Source organism: Rhipicephalus sanguineus, chromosome 11, assembly GCF_013339695.2.
Source record: "Rhipicephalus sanguineus isolate Rsan-2018 chromosome 11, BIME_Rsan_1.4, whole genome shotgun sequence".
Classification (NCBI taxonomy): domain Eukaryota; kingdom Metazoa; phylum Arthropoda; class Arachnida; order Ixodida; family Ixodidae; genus Rhipicephalus; species Rhipicephalus sanguineus.
In genome coordinates this window covers 69,389,410-69,410,349 of record NC_051186.1, presented here as the reverse complement: position 1 = coordinate 69,410,349, position 20,940 = coordinate 69,389,410, and the positions used below count along the sequence as shown (strand labels likewise).

At 46.0% G+C, this 20,940-nt stretch overlaps 1 protein-coding gene across 2 annotated transcripts in view; it reads right to left on the bottom strand.

Annotated features, from left to right (window-relative positions):
• Positions 1 to 3,946: 3,946 nt before the first annotated feature.
• LOC119374128 (alpha-actinin) overlaps positions 3,947 to 20,940 on the bottom strand; it is a 98,271-nt gene continuing 81,277 nt past the window's right edge. The window contains exons 6-16 of one of the 2 annotated variants that reach the window (XM_037644193.2): positions 19,067 to 19,152; positions 16,872 to 16,964; positions 15,465 to 15,772; positions 14,880 to 15,093; positions 13,974 to 14,231; positions 12,584 to 12,742; positions 11,073 to 11,157; positions 10,416 to 10,519; positions 8,738 to 9,115; positions 6,372 to 6,530; positions 3,947 to 4,149 (exon numbers count right to left, since the gene is read on the bottom strand). In XM_037644193.2, coding sequence (XP_037500121.1) covers positions 3,991 to 4,149; positions 6,372 to 6,530; positions 8,738 to 9,115; positions 10,416 to 10,519; positions 11,073 to 11,157; positions 12,584 to 12,742; positions 13,974 to 14,231; positions 14,880 to 15,093; positions 15,465 to 15,772; positions 16,872 to 16,964; positions 19,067 to 19,152 — 2,003 coding nt within the window. In that variant the 3' untranslated portion in view covers positions 3,947 to 3,990. Of the gene's footprint in view, positions 4,150 to 6,371; positions 6,531 to 8,737; positions 9,116 to 10,415; positions 10,520 to 11,072; positions 11,158 to 12,583; positions 12,743 to 13,973; positions 14,232 to 14,879; positions 15,094 to 15,464; positions 15,773 to 16,871; positions 16,965 to 19,066; positions 19,153 to 20,412; positions 20,499 to 20,940 lie in introns of both variants that reach the window. The other variant, XM_037644194.2, reaches the window with a different exon arrangement.

Sequence of the window (20,940 nt, the reverse complement as noted above, 5' to 3'; positions counted from 1 at the left end):
GTATCGATTTTTGAAAGATTCATCCCATTTCAATAAAACTGAGAACTGCTTCTGGGACTAGGTACTTCTGGCAAAATAAGCCTTTGGAAATCTTGTAGGTTTTGGCTGTTCAAAGTTTCATCCAGTTTTAATAAAGTTGCTTCGGGGAGCATTTCTGACCAAAATAAGGCAAGCCTGACAAGCCTTTGGAGAAAAAAAAGGCAAGCCTTTGGAAATCTTGTAGGTTTCAACTTTTTAAAGTTTTATCACCTTGTAATTATCTGGGTGTAAGTACTTCTGACTGATGCACAACATGCACGCACAAGGAGAGAAGGCAGTACAGGATGTTCAAACACTGTTTTTTATTCATTACAGCCAGAAAAAAAAAAAAGTCATCCAATTCGCAGGCGAGTGACGATATGTGGTTCTCACAATGTTCCACAAGCGTATCTCGGCACTGTTTAACCCCCTATAACCCAGGCCAGTACGTTTCGCACGCAGAGAGAAAGAGCGAGAGAAAAAAAATTTCCACACACTGCCATTTCGGAACAAAAACAGACTTTCGATTTTTGTTCAGTGGGTAACACACAACCTAGAGCAACTCGGAAGTATAGGTACGATCGAGACGAAAGAGTTCACAAGTGCGCGTTGTTCAGCTTCTCTGACATAGCAAAAGCTTGTGCAGTGCGTCGTCCGAGAAAACAAAAATGTCTCTCGTCATCCCGGGAATACGAATTAGTCCTGCACTTGGCAACAGCCACAGAGCAATGAGGCAGTCTGAAAAAAGTACACTGTCTACATTTGGCACCTCGCAGTCATGAAGCACATACAACACGTTAAGAAACACACACACACAAACAAGTTACACGTAGTCGGCAGTTACCCTACGGGCCTCCGACAAACTGCGACTCGATGCACTCCTGACATCCCCGTTTTTCGTCGGCCGAATTCCTCGACCACGCTGAGGAACCTAACGAAGTATGAAATTTCTCTAGAAGAAACAAATTTCGACTTTCTAAATTTGTCAAAAAAAAAAAAAAACGAAGATCCTAAGGTCGTCTGACTGACACCAACCCCCAACGTTCAGTAGCACACGTTACCTAGAAGCCACCACTTGTCTTGGACTGCCGACGTAATCTTGACGCTGCACCACGGAAACGCCAAGAGTATCTTGAGCACGCTCACAATCGTGGCCGATTCAAGTTGCAGCTCGTAGTTTAAGGCACGCTTCTGAATGTGGGGGGTAAGCTGCAGCCACGTCAGAGTCCAGTCAAATCTAAAACAATACTGGCCACAGGATTGCATAGTTGGCACGAATGGACAAGCGCTATTGGTAGTTAGCGTACAGTTTGACACTCCTTATCTTTCACAGACGTATCTTGCGTCGCTTCGTAGGGGAGAGCGAATAATGTGGTTCAAATGCACGAAGCTTGCAGGTCAAATGTTCGCAAGTGCAAATTTCACGGCAAAAGAGAACCTTTCACTGCTTAGACAAATTTAGAGATAGATGAACCGTCTCATCGCTAGGCAATCATTGTGCGGATACGTCTATTTCGTGCTAGCGTATAATGAACATTTCGCGACCTACCATCTAAAGATTATTCCTCGCGAAATAAAGATTGCTCTCGGAAAACGTTCGAAAGGGATTTAAAAAAAATTCGCACATTCACCACACAAACACGCGCTTACAAGAAACATACCGAGAAGTATGACGTTCACACGTACACACACATACACAACTCACAACTAGCCTGGTAGCATCGCGTCCCGCATCACAACACGAACCCCCCAAGAAACGAAAATCATTAGTACGTAATCTATAGAAGTGCATTTCGTGGACGAGGATTTAAAAAAAAAAAAAGGAAAATCTAGATATGAGATGACGACGTGGTGGGTTCTACGGAGGCTTGCCTGACAATCGATTCAAGACGTAGGCACTGACGGCTGATGACAGGTACCACACGCAACACTTCGCTGCTGCCACACCGACGTCGCTTCTCACTCCTCGTCATTACCTTTCCTTAATCTCCTTTTCGACGTTTTAAATATATGTGAAGTCTCTAGACTAGCTCTGGGAGATTATGACACCCAAAGAAAAACTTTTTAATAGAGAGAGAGATGAGAAAAGTGAGGAACAGTCGGGAAACTGAAGAAAAGCTATTGTTTCGAAGACGAAAACGAAAGTGACAAAAACAAGCCGTTACTTTTTCGTTTTAAGCAGCACACACGAGAAAAGTGTACAATGAAAGTCCTAACCAAGTGTTGAAAGAGAAGCGAGGAGTGCTTGAGCAAGATGGGAGTCCGGATTCCACACAGTTTTTCTTTTTGTCACGTGGAAACTTTTAGGCACGACATCAAGACGACAAAGGGATTCCTCAAAACGGTTGAAGCGCTGGAAGAACTGGACAGTGTCAAAGCGCTTACATCTAGAGATAAATTGCTGCACTACTCGACTTGAAACAAATTACGTATCGGAAACTGCAAAGCATCTTAGTTTCAACCCCCAATGTCTGGACAAAAGAAAAAAGAAACGCGGACACATTTGACACAGCTCTGCAAGCAATGGCAGAAAAGGCTGATGGCAGCTCGGGGAAGGGTTGATATGATGTCGCTCGTCTGTCGCTAACGAACTGCTACTTTTGTCGGGACGCTGCTGGGTTTCGTTATTTTGTTAATTAGCACCTCAAGGAAGCATGCTCCCGACTTGCATGCTACACTGGCAGTACGAAAATTGGTTATGTCGACGACGACTACTCCTTGGGCTCGTGGCCGTAGAGTCGGCAGCCGCGTACGAGATAGAAAAATGTTTGGGCTTGGTCGGGAAGACTGAGAAGAGGTGCGGTTGTTTTTTTTTACATTGTTTTTCGAGTGACTGGTAGAAACGCGTGGCTGCGTCTTTTGTCGACGTAAAAAAAAAACTGTCGTCTCACACATTTTAACAGAAATGAGAAGAAAGTGTAAAGCCTACTTCGAGATACAGTCTGTGCCAAACGAGGACTCTAGAAAAGTCCAAGGGGCAATGCAGAAGTCGGTCATTTCACACATTTCAAACGTTCTTTTTGACGCTCGGGCTCACAACCTCAGAAATGCCGCGAAAACTTTGGGCTATGGCGAGAAAAATTTCGCTAGACTGAAAATATGCTCAGGATACAAAGTGAAGTAAAGTGATGATCAACAGGTGACAAAGAGAGTCCAGAACCTTAATTTTTTTTTCTCTGGCACAAATCGATTCTGCGGAGTTGTCGGATCGTGGCACGAAAATGTTGCACCAACGTCGTCGGACGCTTTCAATTTCAGCGGCACTGTTCTAAGCAAAGCGTTAGGTTTGCACCGGTGTCGTCGTAGACTCCACCTCATGCTGGGATCTTAACCGTCAGTTTCCAAGTAATCGTGCCTTTACAAAACTCGCGCTTATAGCTAGCACTGCAGCACTAAAACGAACTGCACGCTCAAAAGGTGAGGCGTTGCACAAGCAGAGATGGCACGTACCGCCTCCAAAACTCTCGACCTCGTGCCTCTAGGAGTTGTCCTTCACGCAGGATTAGAGGCTTCTGATAAGATAAGGGATCCTTCTTGGCACGGCAGTTCACACCTTTGAACTGGCTCCAACGATAACACAGCGCAAACCTAGGACCTGCCATGGGCAATACAGAACGATAGGCCGAGAGATTAAATAATGTAGCAGAAGGACTGATCACGTGACACCAGACTTCGCGGTCACAGTAAGGAACCAGCTCCTAGCCACCAATGCCGGCTCGTAGCCGGCTTCCCAGCGGTTCAAGCCAGACCTCCCGTTGGCAACAGTTGGCTCGTAGCCGGTCTCAGACCGGCTCGTTCCACACCTTTCCTGCACTGCCCCCTGCCACAAATTTCATTCCCGTGGTACTCGCAGGGGTGGGGGAGGAAAAAAAAAGAATATTTTTTTTCTTTCCTATTCGTCCTTTCTTTTTTTTCGCCAACAGAGAGAAAAGAAAAAAATAAATAACAAAGCGAAAATGTGCGACAAGTCCTCTAGAGATCGCTCTCCCCGTACAGCGCCGTCGAGAACGACATGTAGTCCAGCGCTCCGGGGACAGAGCCGTGTCCCTTGTAAGCGGCCATGCGTCGGATGCAGTACTCCGCCTGGTCCGGCGGAAGTTCGCGACGAAGCTCCTCTGCGGTGATGTATGGCTGCGGGGGGAGAAGACAAACATGTCTCAAATACTGAACCACTCTCCGTAAATCTGAGCATGCCGTCTACCTAAACATGCGCGTCTATCTATCTATGTTAGTGAAGGTACGCTAAAGAGGACTGTGGCAGACGGCTTCATTCAGTAAAAGTGTTTCTTACTGCAGGGAAGTTGTCATCGTTAAAGAGGCTGGAACACGGTCACTGTACAAACCTAGGTTTTAGATGTGATTTTTGTATTGACGTGAACAGCGCGTGTAATACACGAGGACGAAGAAACGACGAGGACTAGCGCTGACTTCCAACTGAAATTTATTAACACAAACATAGATGTGAAGATGTGAAGATTTAGATGTGAAGCATCTTATAGCGGAGTTCAATCCGGTGGTGGTGGTGGTGGTGGTGTGCGGCGTGACCACCCTTACTGCGCATGCGCAAGCCCTCTCCACACACATCCTCTCTCTCTCTCCACTCTCCTCTACCTCTCCACTTCTCATTTCCCCTCCCCCTCACTCATCTCCCCTCTCCCCCTCTGCTTTCCTCCTTCCCTCTCCCTTTCCCCTTCCCCTCACTCCTTTCCCCTTCAACCTCGCCCCTTTCGCCTCTCCACTTACCCTATCCCCCTCTCTCCTTTCCCTCTCCCCCTCTCCACTCCCCCTCTGAAACGCGGGCTCTACATGCCGAAACGCTGCTTCGCATCGCCTCATGGTCCCCTTTAGCAGGAGATGGTGTGATTTTATTGTTTTGATTGACAGTAGAGGGCTCAATATGGTAAGTCACGAACTGGGCCCTAAGTGCACATTTTAAAGGAGTACTGACACAAAATTTTGAAGGCAAGATAACTTGTGGGATAGATTAGTCTGGACACACACACATCATCTACGAAATATCAATGGATAATACAGCCTAGAACATATTTAACATCAATTTTAAAGTGCACGTTGTGCACCTGCACGCAAAACGCACCTTTGGTTTTCATGTAAACAACCAACCACTACCTTTGTCACGAGCTTGTGTTGGCTGCCACGATCCTTGCGAACACTCTCTCCTAGCAGACCTTTTCAATGGAAGGAGGGGGCACACTTGCACGGGAGTACAAATTCTGATGTCCTTGCCTCGGCAGTGCATTTTTTTTTGGGGGGGGGTCAAGCATATTTAAAACGTCTCAGAGGTATCTTATGTCTGATGTTTCAGAGGTATCAACGTATCTTATGTCGTGTATCAAAGCCTGTTGCATATTATAGCAGCACTAGGGGGCCCTTGCTGAAAAGAGTTGTGAACGCGGTGCTCATGTGCACGTGGTTTTTTGTGCTCACGTAGCCAGCTATGTTTACTTGAAAACCACTTGGGTACCGCCACACTCGGTGCTCTCTGAAACCAAAACTGTGACTGGCCACTATAAAACAGTCTCCAAATAATTAAACATCGTGCACTCGAGCAAACGAGCTTTCCAGCCGTGATAAGTGGGATCGTTAGCTACTCATTTCAACAGAAAAAACAAGATGCAAAATTTTCGCGTCAGTGCTCCTTTAACCTGAAATTTCAGTCTGAGCGCCGTCTCTAACACCCTCCTACAGACAACAGCCGCCATTTTAGCATGCACTGCGTAATGCACTACGCGGCATATCGGTTTGTTTGTACAGTCACGAACGAAATTTTGCGAGATGCCGGAGCACCGCTCGAAAGCTGTCTTTAGGGCACTAGGTGGTGCAGTGCGCAAATGAGGCTACGCTACAATTACTAAGCGAATTACTAAGCGAATTACTAAGCGCATGCCCGTCCCATATTCAATCAAATCAGTGATCAGCGGTGAGGCAGTGAAACGAACAACCACAAGACGTGCATGCACTTGGTAATCATCCAGTGTAGCCTCGACGCATGCGCACAATGCACCATTTAGTGCCCCAGAGGCACCTTTCGAACGGTGCTCTGGCACCTTGCAAAATTTTTTCCGTGACTGTAGGACTAAATAGTAGGACTAAAATGTAGGACTAAATCACTGTAGCACAGTGAAGCCTTCAGCTGCAAGTCAGGAATGCTTTTCTGTGCTGCTCTTTCAATCTAGCTTTGTTTTTATCCTATGTTGCGTATCAAAGTAATTAAAATCGTGTCTCGATACGGTCGGTACTTAGCAAATTGTTCAGTTTGTATTTTGTCCAGTGCTTCTCGACTGCCCAGTACTACTTTCGTCACCAGACCACAAAGGTGACTGCGGGAGGCCCACCTTGTCACCGGCCAAAATCCTGAAGGAGTCGATGATCTGTTCGGCCGTGTCTCGGTCGGTGCTCTCCCGAGTCATGAAGTCCAGGAAGGCGTCGAAGTGGACGTAGCCCGTGTTGTTTGGGTCCACGATGTTCATGATGCGCCTGAAGTCAGCGTCACCCTGGAAGACAAAAAAAGACGGGCGACATTAAAAAACAGTGCAGCGAAAAACACTTTAACCCTTTGCGGTCCGAAAACCTTTTCCCACCTTCCGTCCTGTTGTGGTCCGAATCTAAAAGTCTCAAAGCTCAAGTAAAAGAAGTTTACTTACTCTTTAACGGATGGCGCATAATGCAGTGAGAAAACGCGCGCGTGAATCAACCGTGAGAGAACTTGTCCAGCAGTGCCCGACAACGGGCCGCTGCAGCCTTGCTGTGTTGTCAGGCAAGTGCCAACAACGGACCGCAAAGGGTTAACACTTGACTATAGTCTGCAATCGGGTCAATGAAATGAAGAAAGCTTAACTTTGATTCGTACAGCTGCTTAAAACTGGCTAAACTCTGTATTCAGGAAGAAAAAATGACGTACAGTTGATTTTAAATCCGCGCTTCGCTCTAGCATTAGGGTTTTCTCTATCATGAGGCGTGCTTGATAGCCTCAAACAGTACTCCATTTCAAAACACATCGTGAATGATCCCATTTACAATGTTTCGAAGGAAGCTCTGGCATCTCATTATTACCGTATTTTCCGGTGTATAAGACGCACCTTTTTTTCCTAGATTTTCGCTGGTGCGTCTTATACAACGGTGCGTCTTTTATACGCAAAAAGTCACGTGATTCTGCGAGACCAATTTGTTTATATTTAATTTATGAGTACGATAAACAGAGCTCGAGAGCATTCGTAAAAATATATCTAATTTTGTTGTAACAATGAAGCGGCTGCGATCTTAGATGTCAGCTACTTGCTGTTCAAGCAGCGCGGCGACCACGGAGATTACGGCTGCAATAAAAGCCACCACTGCTGCGTGCCCCATTGTACTGTTTGAATTGTTTGTCCTTAAACAAAGAATTAAACCCACAGAACTGAGGCAATAAATAAAAAAGAGCACCACAACGGTCCATTGTAACGTTGTAGCGCCCACAATATCAGTTACAAAAGCGAAAGTACCACTTCATTATCATCATCATCAGTTTCCGTGTGAGACGTCGCTGCAGTCCAGTAGTAGTCACAGCTTCCGGCTTCCGGTCACCATTTACGTTTTGTATGCGTGTGTAGGTGGTATCCGACGATCGTGTGATAACCGTGCGGCGCGTTCGTTGTTTATGTGTTCTCGCCAAGTCTGGTAATGCCCTAAAGGTATGGTAGCCACCGTAGTACAGGCAGTGCCAACGATGTGCTTCAAGGTGCTTACAATGCTGCGTAAAAGTTACTCAGAGGCTGACGATGGCAAACCAGCGATGCTGCCAACCGAGGCGGAAGAACTTTTGACAGTGCGCCGGAGGATGTGACTTCAAATCCAGTAGAATAAATAGTGGTTTTCTGCGCCTTAATAAAACTGCTGCTTACAGATATTCAGTGCCGTGCGTGACTACGCATTTCGCAATCAATGTACTCTGCGTGGGTCATTGTGTTTTATCATGTCGACTGAGTTAAAAATAGATGCGTCTTATACAAAGGTGCGTCTTATATATCATTTTTTCTTTCGAAAGTCGTAAAAAGTAGGGGGTGCGTCTTATACAAAGGTGCGACTTATACACCGGAAAATACGGTACAAGTATTTGTGAACGAATTCTGGAATCATGAAGAGGTCGAGAAATGAAAGATTGTGTGAGACTGACGTGCAATTCAATATGCAAGTTTTGCCACTCAATGCAGCTTTGTGGCAACCCATATCACCGTGAAGCTGCATCCAAATGAAAAATTTTCACTGCCATATGACACCAACTCCTCGCGGCTACATATCTCGGAGGTGCGTATGACTCATAGAGTAAACTCCTTGCAGTAACACACCTTCTAGGCACATATGACACACAGAGCAAACTTCTTGCGGTTACGCATCTCGGAGGCACATATGACGCATAGAGTGAACTTTTTGTGGTTACGCATCTCGGAGGTGCATATGATGCATAGGCTAGAGACAAAAAGCTCTACGGACCTGAAGTCGCATAAATTTGGGCATGTTGGTATTCCATTTCAGCATCTAGCGCACAATTAACACAAGACAAGGACCGAGTGACAACCGATGAAGTCAGGCACTGTCTGCGTCGGTTGTCACTCAGTCCTTGTCTTGTGCGCTAGAGATGCTGAAATGCTCTACGAATCAGCACTTGCTATCACTAATAAAAAAAAGTTTCAGAAAAGAAAAAAAAAAGGAGACACGACCCCACCTGGCGGTCGTTGCGGATGCTGTAGCCGAGGCTGACGAGGCACGACTTGAACTCGTCCGGCGTGAGCCGCCCCGTGCGGTTCTTGTCGAAGTGGTTGAAGGACATGCGGAACTCGTTGAGCTGCTCCTGGGTGATGCCCTTGGAGTCGCGCGTCAGGATCTGGTTCTCGACCTCGTTGATGTTGCGGTGGATGGAGGTCATCAGCTGCTCCCAGCCGACGCGCAGCGTCTCCATTGTGTAGTGGGTGTACCGGTTCTCGAAGATCATCGCCTCTTGCACCTCCTGGTGGGTGCGCTCCAACTCCTCCAGGTGCGGCCTGTACTGAGCTGCCGCCTGTTCGTACTGCTGCAGCCTCTTCAGCTGCTCCTCCAGCGAACCCTGCAGATCACGGACATGCATGCAGCCTTTTCTATTTCCATCCGTTCAGTTGGTTAAACTTAGGGTTCAACTTAAAGGGGCCCTGCAACACTCTTTCCAAGTAATCATCAGAGGGCTTCGTTAAAGGAGTTTAATGTCCTCACGAATCGACTGGCTGCAAAAAGTTTTGAGAATCCGTCAAGTACCAGAGGAGTTACAGGGATTTGTCGAATGCTTCAAGTGCTTTCTCTCTCCTTTCATACCAGCTAGCAGCTGAAAGCTACACAGGGGTGGAATATGACAGGGGGCAAAAAGCTACGCTTGTTCGTCAGCAAGCATTGTGACCCTGAGCACATTTCTTTTTTTTCTTCAAATGCGTGACTAACTGTGTGATCGCGCGTGTGCATGGGGGTACGTCATGGCATCTTGCAGCGGCTGCGGTAACTAGTATGCAGCTCATGATGCTCAAATCAGCGAATGGCCATGGAGTTTGGGCTTATGGCACGGTCATTTGGGTTTATGGCATCATTTTTGGAGAGAAGAAGGAGCGATTTCTAGCAGACTTTGAGAATTGTAAACTTCAGGTCATGTGCTGTGCTATAATGTTCGGCTCAAACGTTCTCAGGAGCCTCGACTACCGATCGGCAGCATTTTCTGACCATGCTCAAAAAGTGTCGCAGGGCCCCTTTACATAGCGGACAAGCAATCGAAAAGATAACAATAGGTGTAACACTAAGGAACAAGAAGAGTGCAGAGTGGGTCAGGGAACAAACGTGTGTTAAGGACACCGTAGTCTAAATCAAGAAGAAATGGGCAGCGCATGTAGCGAGAAAGCAAGATAACCATTGGCCATTAATAATAACAGACTGGGGTTACCAATTTGGACTTGTTGGCTCTTCGTAAATGGCTCATAGCATAGCACAAAAATAGACGAGGACACAAGGTGAAGTACCAGACAGACAGAAGTGCTATGTGTCTGTTTGGTACTTCAGCTGGTGTCCTTGTCTGTTTTTGCGCTATGCTACGAGCAAATTAATTACAGACTGGATTCCAAGAAAAAGCAAGTGCACCAGCGGGAGGCAGAAAGTTCGGTGGGCAGATGAGATTAAGAAGTTTGCAGGGATAATGTGGCCGTAGCAAGCACAGGGTGGGATTGATTGGAGAAACACGGGAGAGGCCTTTGCACTGAACTCAAAGTGCTCAGGCTGCTTCCGATGACAACGACTTAGCTAAATGTTATTTTAGATTGTTTTTCTGTTGCCTTGAATGAAGGTTCAAAGGCTCTACTTTGCAATGTCTTTGCTTCGACCTTTGTGCTCACCTGCATTCCCATGCCAAGAGCCGCCACGGCATCCATCTGCCTCTCGATCCAGGGACCGACAACATTGGCCTTCTCGGCGAACTTGCGGCGCAGGCGCTCATTCGCTGAGAGTTAGTCAAGGAAGGTGCTGTGGATACGAGGGCACACTTGCGATTATATGAAGGACCACTGTGCAAAGTTTATTATTTGATTGATTGATTGACTGATTGACTGACTGACTGACTGACTGACTGACTGACTGACTGACTGACTGACTGACTGACTGACTGACTGACTGACTGACTGATTGATTGATTGATTGATTAATTATAAACAACCCAAAGGTACCCAACATCTTGACTACGGTAGGACACAAGAGAGGAGTGTTTTGTATTTATTACAACTGTGCTGGGTTTTCTAAAAGCAAGGAAGGACAGCAAGGAAGGGAACCCAGTGATGCACAAAACAAGCACAATACCTTCCCAACATAGGACCCCGATGGTCACACATTGTGCTACTATCTAGTACCCATATAGGGTCCAACACCACCACCTCTGGCCTGACACATGATTTTGACCTACGCATATTTTGTCTATACACAGGTAATCTCCGAGTATCGAATATATACACATAGGAATTTGACTTTGACACTTTGCTGCAGTGCAGAAAAAAGGATACATTGTTGCCTCATGAGCTCAGCCTGGAGGACTTGGTCCCTCTTGGGCACCAGCTGCTTTACCTCGGACCACTTGCCCGTGATCACCTGCGACAGGACAGAAAACACCACTCAGCGTGACAGTCTTTTCACTTGATGAAAGTTCAACACGAATTCCTTGACAATCAGTTCAACTAAATCTGCAATTATGTTCCACTGGTTCATACTGTGGTGTTTTAGCCAAGAACACCATAGCACGCAACCCTGCAAGAACTCCACAGATTGCAAAACTTCGACGATTACAGTATTCACCTTGATAATTTCACCCATACATGCATCTTTGTGGTGAGCTATTGCACAGCTAGTTTGAAATTCACGTTCAGTAGCCACGATCATCGTTACGTGTCGACAGGCGCCCACCTCCGCAATGAGCAATTTGTTGCTTAATCTACAAGTACGCAATTTTCAGCTTGTCCACAAAGCAGAACTATTAAAATTAACACAATAAAGCACACACACGCAGGAAAAACAGAGCAACAAACTAACTACGATGCACCAGAGGAAATTGTTTAGGCTTGGTTTACTTAACTCCACTAAAGGTTACAAGAGGATGATGTAATAATTAAAAAATTGGTTGACGCTTGAGCTTCACCTTCAAGAGCAGAACGTGATAGCATATTGGGCCCCGTGCGCATCGCCTTTACCGTGCCACAAGTAAAGAAACGTTTGTGCGCGTACCATCGGCCGTTTCCAACTAACCTAGAATGTCTACTGGATATACAATTGCTAAGTACCCATTACGCCACAATTCTTCCTTTTGCAAATTTGCGAAGTACCCACTACGCGTCCCTAAGGTGCCACGTGCACTCTTGCGCAGCTGCACACTTTGTAATGGTGGGCAGCTTTAAACCACCCACTCGTTCCACATTCACTTGTTTTGATGCCTGGTGTGTTTCTGCAATTCTGCCACGCAATATTACATGCGTTAAGGAGACTCCACGCACTACATGACATCATTATAGCGTTTTTTTACAAATCAGTTTCAAGCACTGGATGTGGCTCCGTGGTAGAACACTTGCTTGCTTGCCACGCAGAAGGCCTGGGTTCGATTCTCACCTGGATCAAACATTTTTATTATTTACTTATTTGCATCTATCTCAAATGTTCACCCACAGAAAATGCTGATTTTTCACTCACAACCAATGACACAGAGGCCTGACACCGGAATTTCTGTGAAACGAGCTCATTAACGCTGTCAAGTTAAAACACTGGAAGCTTACACTAGTACAGATGCACGGAGCATGAGCTCCGACGCAACGCCCACGGTCAAACAGGACCTGAGCCCGCACAGTGACACTGCAAATGTTTAATTGGTCTACAAATTACCGGTAATCAGAACAGTCTTCAGTTCATGGACTTGTTTAATGCCAGTGTCACTGCACAGTGTTGGTGCCACTTCAACGATGGACACCATGCTGCAGCTCACAAAGAGCGCGACTCTACGTAAAGCAGTCACAGAAGGCGGGACACCGACCTGAGAGGTGAGAGTGGTGTAGGGGTTCTCAACACCGCCGGGCACCTGGTACTGACTGGCGATGGCCTGCACCTCTTGTGCCAGCCCGATGATGGCCTTGTGCTCCTTGTCGGCCTCGCCCAGGGTCTGCTTGAACTGCTCGTGGGCGTCCATCAGGCCCTGCACGAAAACAGCGAGGAACGAGTTAACAGGGGAAGCTGCTTTTTGGGACAAAAACATGCCCTACAAAAATCGATTTTTGGAAATGTTTATGGATTCTGCCATTACTGATGCATAACCTCATCCAATTTTCATGCATCCTGGATCATTGTTCTGGCCATAACAGCCCTTTATATCCCATCATCTACCATTTTAAAGGGGTACTGACACAAAATTTCGCGGCCGAGATAGCCTGCTGGATCGATTCCCGTGTAGATGCGTGTACCATCTGCAAAATATCGACAGCGAAAAAAGCTTGGAAGGTATTTTATATGAATTTTGAAGTTCGAAAGCGCGATCCAGCATTATAGGCTGCACCTGGTGCATTGACACCCTCGGAGGTGACCCGAGGTGACCCCCCCTACTTCCCTACGTAACCGTTGCAGCCGGTACAAGTTATGATGACGTCGTAGCTGCCATTTCTGTTTTGACGCGCTTCCCGACGAATCGCTCCTCGCCTGCGGGTCAAACCTGAAGTGATTCGCCACGTCGAAAATTCCTTCCATCCCCGCCGCAAGAAAATCGTCGCCATCAGACGACGATGAGCCCGACGACGACAGACCGCGCGGAAATGCGTCACTGTTCTGTGTGCTCACGTGACCGAGCATTTCACTCGCTAGGTGGTGATAGTTGCACCCGGCGGCTTGTCGTTTTTGGAGCTCTGTCAAACCGAAACTGAGGCTGTGACGGTAATGAGGAGCTTGTAATTAATTATATGTCGCGCGCTGCAGCAAACGATGTGCCGTGTTATGACTAACAGGCCCCCATCAACACATTGCAGCAAAAAAACGCGGGACGAAAATTTTTGTGTCAGGACTCTTTTAACAGCAATGCCGCGTCAGAGATTTCCGTTTGCAGAGAGTCTACTGTAATTATGACATAAAGCAGAATGAATTAAAGTGGATGAAATTGTGATTATATACATCAAAAGAGGAGTGTTTTTTTACGTTGTACGTCAACAGGAGATATGCCATGTAAGCGACTTCAGGTACATTCAAGCTGTTTGCCACAGCATTTCACCTGCAGGACTGCCTACAATTTTGTTGGAAAATAAAAACATTCCGATTTTGATATTCATTACGAGCTTAATCCATAACAGCCCAAATTTCACAGGGCAAAATGGCATGACACTTCATACGCTACAGAGCTCAGCCGTACTCATTCTGCGTCATTGTGCGCGGCAATGTCTCACCTGAATCTCCTCCATGGTGTGGACGATGAACATGTCGACGAGGTCCTCGCGCGCCCCGTCCAGCCAGTTGTTGAAGGGTGCCACCCTCTTGGCAAACTCCAGGTGCAGGTGGTCGATCTTCTCGAGCACTCGCTCGGCCTCCTCGAGGGCGCTGCGCCGCTTCTGCGTCAGCGTGCCCAGCCGGTCCCACTGGTCGCAGATGCGCTGGCAGCGCGCGTTCACTGTCGCCGCGTCGTGGTAGCCCAGGGCGTTCAACTCCTGCGATTTTTACGCAGACAGCAGGTGCGATTTTTCTCAGTCGACTCGATGCGACAAGACAAACAGTTTGACTCGAGACATTTACGGAGACAAGGACATGCCGTGACATCTCTGTGTGCTCAAGACGCGCCAAGATGGTCAAGAAGGGCTCATTTTTGAGACAATTCAGCAAGGGCTGGTGCCTCCTCTCTAAATGCTGGCTAGTGGAACAATGATCAGTCTTCAGTAACTAATTTCTTATTTCATACAGTCATTTTTACTTGTGCACATCGCTCTCCAAATGCTTAATTTCTTAGACTGGTGCCTCCTGCCTAAACAGTACCCAAGGTTAATGTCTGATGTCCCCGATTATGTCGACATGCTTTCAAAACAAACAGTGCCCAAACTTTCTCTCACTCTACAGTTGAGGCTATGGCTTTACGTCATCTCCGCTGATAGTGACAGACGACTGAATCAACAGACTTCTGAAGTTTGATGACTTGCAAGCATTGCTTTGTGAAACATTAATTTCCTAGAGACCAGTGCCTAACAGCTCAGCTAAAGGAGCGCTCATGCCTACACTTCTATGCCCCAACCGAATCATCAACGTGCCTTCAAAGCCATGGCACGTCTGGACGAAAGTTCGCTCGCCTTCAATGAGTCGCTCACCTGCGCGATGGCGGCGATCTGCTCGACGCGGTCCTGGTGAGCGGCGAGGTCGCTCTCGAAGGCCTCGTGCTTCTTCTTGAGGGCCTTGACCTCGTTGAGGCGGCACTGGCGGAAGTCCTGGCTCTGCAGCATCTCCTCCTTGCCACGTGTCCACTCCTCGTGGATGTCGGCCTTGTGCTTGAACTTCTGAGCCAGGTGGTCGAGGCGCTCCAGTCTGCGGGATGAGATGTTGATACGATCACGTCAGGCTCATGTTGGAACGAGTTCCAAGAGATGGGGGTGAAGGAAACAAACGAAATAAGTACTGATAAACTTTCAGTCGGGATATCGGTGCTTGTGTTGTGTTGTTCTTTGTCAGTACTTACAGCGATACCTCGATATAACAAATAAGGATGAAATGTATTATCAGTTATAAAGCCATAAATGCAAAACAGTCACGTCATTAACACAGTGCTTCAAATGTATGTAGTGGAAGGCAGAGCCAACAGAGGGTAAACCACTACACTGACCACTGCTTGTCTCTTTTGCATTTATAAGTAAACACACGGAAGGCAGGGTCTACTACGAGACACACAGCACACTGACCGCATCATCTCAGACAGGAGCCACTCCTCGAATCCCTTCTCGGCCGTCTCGAGGCCCTTCCATGCGCTGGCGATGTCCGAGACCATCTTGCCCTCGGAGGGCAGGTAGGCCGGTCGGTTGCTCAGCCGCAGCTTGGTCTGCAGCGTGTTGAAGTTGGTCTCGAGCTTGGCCTTCTGCTCCACCCGCGGAGGCTTGTGCGTGCGCCGGTAGGCGCGGAACTCCTCCAGCTTCTTCTGCACGCCTGGCAGGGTGTTGTCAGTCGTGCGGTTTTCCAGCCATGGCGTGGTCCGTCGGATCCAGTCCAGAAGCTGCATTCCACCAGAGTTTTAATAAAGGCACATTAAAGCGCAACGCTACATCAATTTGGCCTGACAAAGTATATGCTGAGAATGCTATTGTCATTAGTTCTGCGATCACAGGTTTGTTACAAGAACAGGAGACAAAACTGAAGGTCAACGTTTGAATTTCTTGCCAAAACCTTGGCAACCGGATGTCACTGTAACACGACAGTTTTAATGTCATATATTGTATTTTGGCCACAATGGCCCCATAAAATTTCCCAGAACTTGCTACGTAAACCTCTGACTCTCTCAGAACACAATGTAATTCATTTTACCTACAACCCTTTGAGACGCTTTGTACACAATTGTGTACACCATTAGTTTTGCTAGTTGCGTCAGTTAGTGGCTAAGAAAGAGCAAAATACATTGTGTTTCGAATGAATTGAAACTACTGCCTAATAGACGTGTGTTCATTAAACTTAATTTTGCAGTGTACTGTTGCAAATGATCACTTTGCTGAAGGCACTACCAAGTTCAACGAGTCATTCGACGTGCTGCTTTTCCGCAAACCACATCAAAAGGATAATTTTTCTTTGCTGAAAATGAACATAACCGAAAATGAATTTGCACTATATTTCTAGCCTGAAATTTGATTCTATTTATGCAAAAAAATAGCGTAAATGACTTCAGAATAGATGTTTAATTAAAACTTAATGAATATTAATAACAATAAAATGTGTAAATAAACCTATTATGAGATTATTTTTGTTGCAATAGAATATCCAGTGCCTTGAAATAATGTTTTGTAAATCTGACGCATACACAAACAGTTAATCACAGGTGGCGTCTGAAAGGGATAAAGAATTATCTAGGCCCTAGCAGACACCACCAAAATTCATGATGTCATGACATGGCGGTGTAGAAACTTCAAGGGTGGTGGCGCCACCTGTATTTCCCCTGTGCACATTTTCTGGCTTGCCAAGCGTCTTCTGATGGCAAGGGTGATGCTTTCGGTATTATGTAAGGGCAATCTACTAATTGAATAGAAATTACCTTTCTCTTTATATTGTCTCTTTGAAATCCCTTCTAAGAGCCCCAGATACAAACTAAAGAGGTTTTGACTCACATCGCTGGCCAGCCGCTCATACTCTTCCATGAGCCGCTCATTCTCCTGGTTGACCTTGAGCACCTTACAGATGCGGTTTGCGGCGGTCTCAGCCTGGAAGCAAAACGACAGATTATAGTCAAGAATTTCAACTCTCAAAGATGGTTTAAACTCTCAAACTGCCCTAGATTGTGCGAAGTATGCACCATCTAGGCAGTTATCGGCACGAAGAGGTTTTTAACGCAGCCTTGTAGTGCCCTGCATTTGCCTAAATGAGAATAATTTAGCATGTCGAGGGGTTTTATCTTATCCTCAGTGACAAAGAAGTTATGCCAGGATATGAGAATACCATAGAATATATCGGGCACATTTAATCCATTTTCTTCGACAGTAGGGGTTGTTTTTTTTTTGTTCAAAAACAATCCATCTGTGTTTCTTTTGTAGTCTTGTGCAATAGACAGGCCGATGACAGCATTTCCTTACTAATCCTTTTTAAATCTTCGAAATGTAGAAATAACAACAAAGAGGAAAATAGAAGTCGAAACTAAAAATAAACTAGCGGGAACTGAAACCACATCTCGCTATTCGAGTGGGAATGATACAGGCTCCGTATGAAATTACGGATAGCATACGGAGTTGTAAAAACATGCGGATAGTATACGCATTTACAAAAACATGCGGATGGCATACGGAGTTTTAAAGTGTGCACTACCTTTCTCTTTTTCAGTAAAGCCACTCTACACTTTTGGTGTAAGCAATGTCTGTGCTACGGGATCCTTTCCATTTTTATTTTGATATTTAAGGAACAACTTATGAAGTACTGCAAAAGGAATAAAACAGTCACTAGCTGGAAGTGCAATGCCGGGTCCGAAATAAAAAAAAACTCATGGCTTTCTTTCTGGCGAGCACTCGAAAAGCTAAGCCTAATCACTAGATCAAGAATGCTGATCCTACCATTAGAAAACTTAAGCTTTCAAGAGACACTACACTGTACCGTGTTAATTGACTACGTAATTACAATGAAATCAACCACCTCAAAGTCACTGCATCATGTTTTGTGCTTAAAGTAGTGCTTCACAAAGTACAACTTTCAGGCTGTACAGCAATAAGCTCTCCCAGTAGAGTTCTAATGCCACATATGGTCACTATAAACAAATCTCAGCAAGCAAGGTTCAAAATTGGTTCATCAAAACTTTTCATGCACACAACCAAGAACATATGCTTCCTCATGAAATGCACGGAGATTCCAAGAGACATGCAACAGCATGGCAAAGCTGTAAGCTGCACCGGAGTTACGTAATTTCGAAAGACGCATTTGTTGTAAACTACTCACATGCATATGCACATGTACACATTTACGTCTCTGTATATACCACCTAAACTGCACTGTACTTTTTTTAACCATTAGTCAGTGTTATGCTGACATGTGCGTACAGTGGCAATGTCTTCTCAAACCATTCGAACAGCTGATTTCTCGGTCTTTCGTAACACTGTTGCAATTAAAATTCAATGCAATTCCACCTGGAAAAGCTTTTCTAGCATGAGAACCAAGAAAGAAGGTGAAATTCTATCACAACCAATGCACCCATTCCAATAATACTCTTCCATGCATGCTTCAATTTCAATTTCAATTTTCCCTAACTAGCTTGAGCAAAGAAATCGCTACTTGATTTACACGTTCATGGACATGTGTCTGTCGGCAACTGAAGACTTACTGACACGACATGACGACATGATGTACGTCCAAGACTGCGATTACTGCTTTTGCCCTATGCAACAATCCCTTCATTTGTTGACAGTTACTGCTAATTCAGCTATAGATTTAGTTGCCATCACAATATACATAAGCTGTCCGACAAACAACAGTCAGCTTGTTCCACTTTAACGACTATAAACTCCTAATGGCTCATTTTCACTGCTTCCGATTGCTACGTACTGATTCTGCATGCCTTATATCAGCGTACTACCTTACATGGCTAGCTTAACATGTAAACTCAAATCTCATAATAACAAAGTCTCATTTGACACGAAAATAACTTCGATATATCCGAAAATTTATTATAAGCGTATATTCGAACCACTTTGTCAATTACCAAGGCTATTCTTCACTTACTTCGTTATAACCGATAATTCGTTATATCCGGGTTCGTTATATCGAGGTTTACTTCAGTACACCAGCGAAATAAGCTGACAGAGAGTTTGAAGGGTGTCTTTACCTGCTGCGCTCCGGCGAAGGTGTGGTAATAGGATGACACGTAGGTCATGATGGCCCGCTCGTCGGGCATGGCCGTGCTGTTCATGTCTGCCCACGCACGCGCACAGCACACCAGGCAGCAAGGGGCAAAATTGGGGCATTGGCGAGGTTCGGAGGAACGGGTGAAGAAAACAAACGGAACCATCGAGCAATACGCAATTAGTTTGGGCAGGATCGCATGCGCGCAGGATCTAGGCATCAGGCACTCGCGCGCCTATGTTTCTGGAAAAACCATGACTGCAAGAAAGTGTCAAGTCTTACATTGATTCTGAAGTCTACAAACATGTTATGTTGGTCTACTGTCTATCTCTTTGTCTTGCTTGCTTCTGTTAAACATTTAGCGCTTTAGTTCTTGCATTCTTACGCCTTATCTGTCATGCCTTGGTGTAATGTAAGAAGCGCTGCCTTGTGTGTGTCCACGTTTGTCTCAATAGTTACAGCGCTAATACACAAGGCAGCATGTTGGTGTGTTGTGTTGGGCTAGCTGGTACTCTATGATTTGCACAACACAGAAGTGTACATATGGACAGTCCTATGTCCAGTTTCACACTCTGCACATAATTGCATAGTGTAGAGTTGTGCAGAGTTTGCGAACGTGATTACAAACAATTTTCAAAATGCAACCATTGAACATTGCATGATATCATACTTCTCATGTGCAAGTGTGTTTGCTTTTTAATGGATTAATTGAGATCTGAATTGCTGCACACTTTTGCTGCTTTGTTCTACACTGCCCCTGTACACAACAACAAATGATTATCTGCTGGAACCAGGGGCGTAGCCAGAAATGTTTTTCGGTGGGGGGGGGGGCGGGTTCAACCATACTTTATGTATGTTCGTGCGTGTGTTTGTATGTGTGCGTGTATATATACACATGCAAAATTGAAAAATTTCGGGGAGAGTTTGAACCCCCCCCCCCCCCCCCCTTTGGCTACGCCCCTGCCTGGAATGAGGTATAACACCTTGCGTCATGGTCCCTCGAAAGAATGAATACCTTCACTCTCTGGCATATAGGTACCCTATCGATGACTCGGCAATCCGGGGAATGTTATCCACAGCAAAAATAACACACGCACGCCAAACAGGAAGTTACAGGTAAAACACAGCAAACAAAGGAAGGTAAGTCCACTGCAACAATACTGCAAAAAAAACCTCAGGCAATGGTAATTGGGAGGAAGTTTTAATTAAGTCAAACCGTGACTCATGAGTTAGTCATTAAAGTGGGGAAAACAGGGTCTCCGCATAATAAAGCCTGCACTCTCATACTGCAAACCTTGCACGCCACACACTCACTGCCATTGCCATTACCTGCTGCGCCCCCTGGAAGGCGTGGTAGTAACATGACACGTATGTCATCACAGCCCTTTCGTCTGGCTTGGCTGTGTACACCATGTCTAGAGGAGGGTACGAGGGAATGGACGCAATGTCACCTCACACCGTTTGACACCACAATGTAACGCTACGGCAACTTCGCAAATGCACAGCTGCTCATGACACAACATGTTGTCTGTGGCGCACAACATGGCACTGTTCTCCTCAGACAAACGGCACCGTGTCAGCCACTTTTTTTGTTCCCATTAAGAATAGACCACACTGTACCTTACATTTACAGCTGAACTTCAAGATGCTGCCAGCTGCAACATCACTGTGTTCACTTACAATCTAATACCCTTGTTACACAGACAGCCTGAACCTCGGTTAGTGTAACCGCGGTCACGCGTAACCGCGGTTGGCTTATGTTACACGGTATGCGAAACCGCGGTTATGCCGCAAACTGCGGTTTTACCAAACCGCGGTTTTACCAAACCGAGCTTGGCGGCCTCCATGGAGGACGCG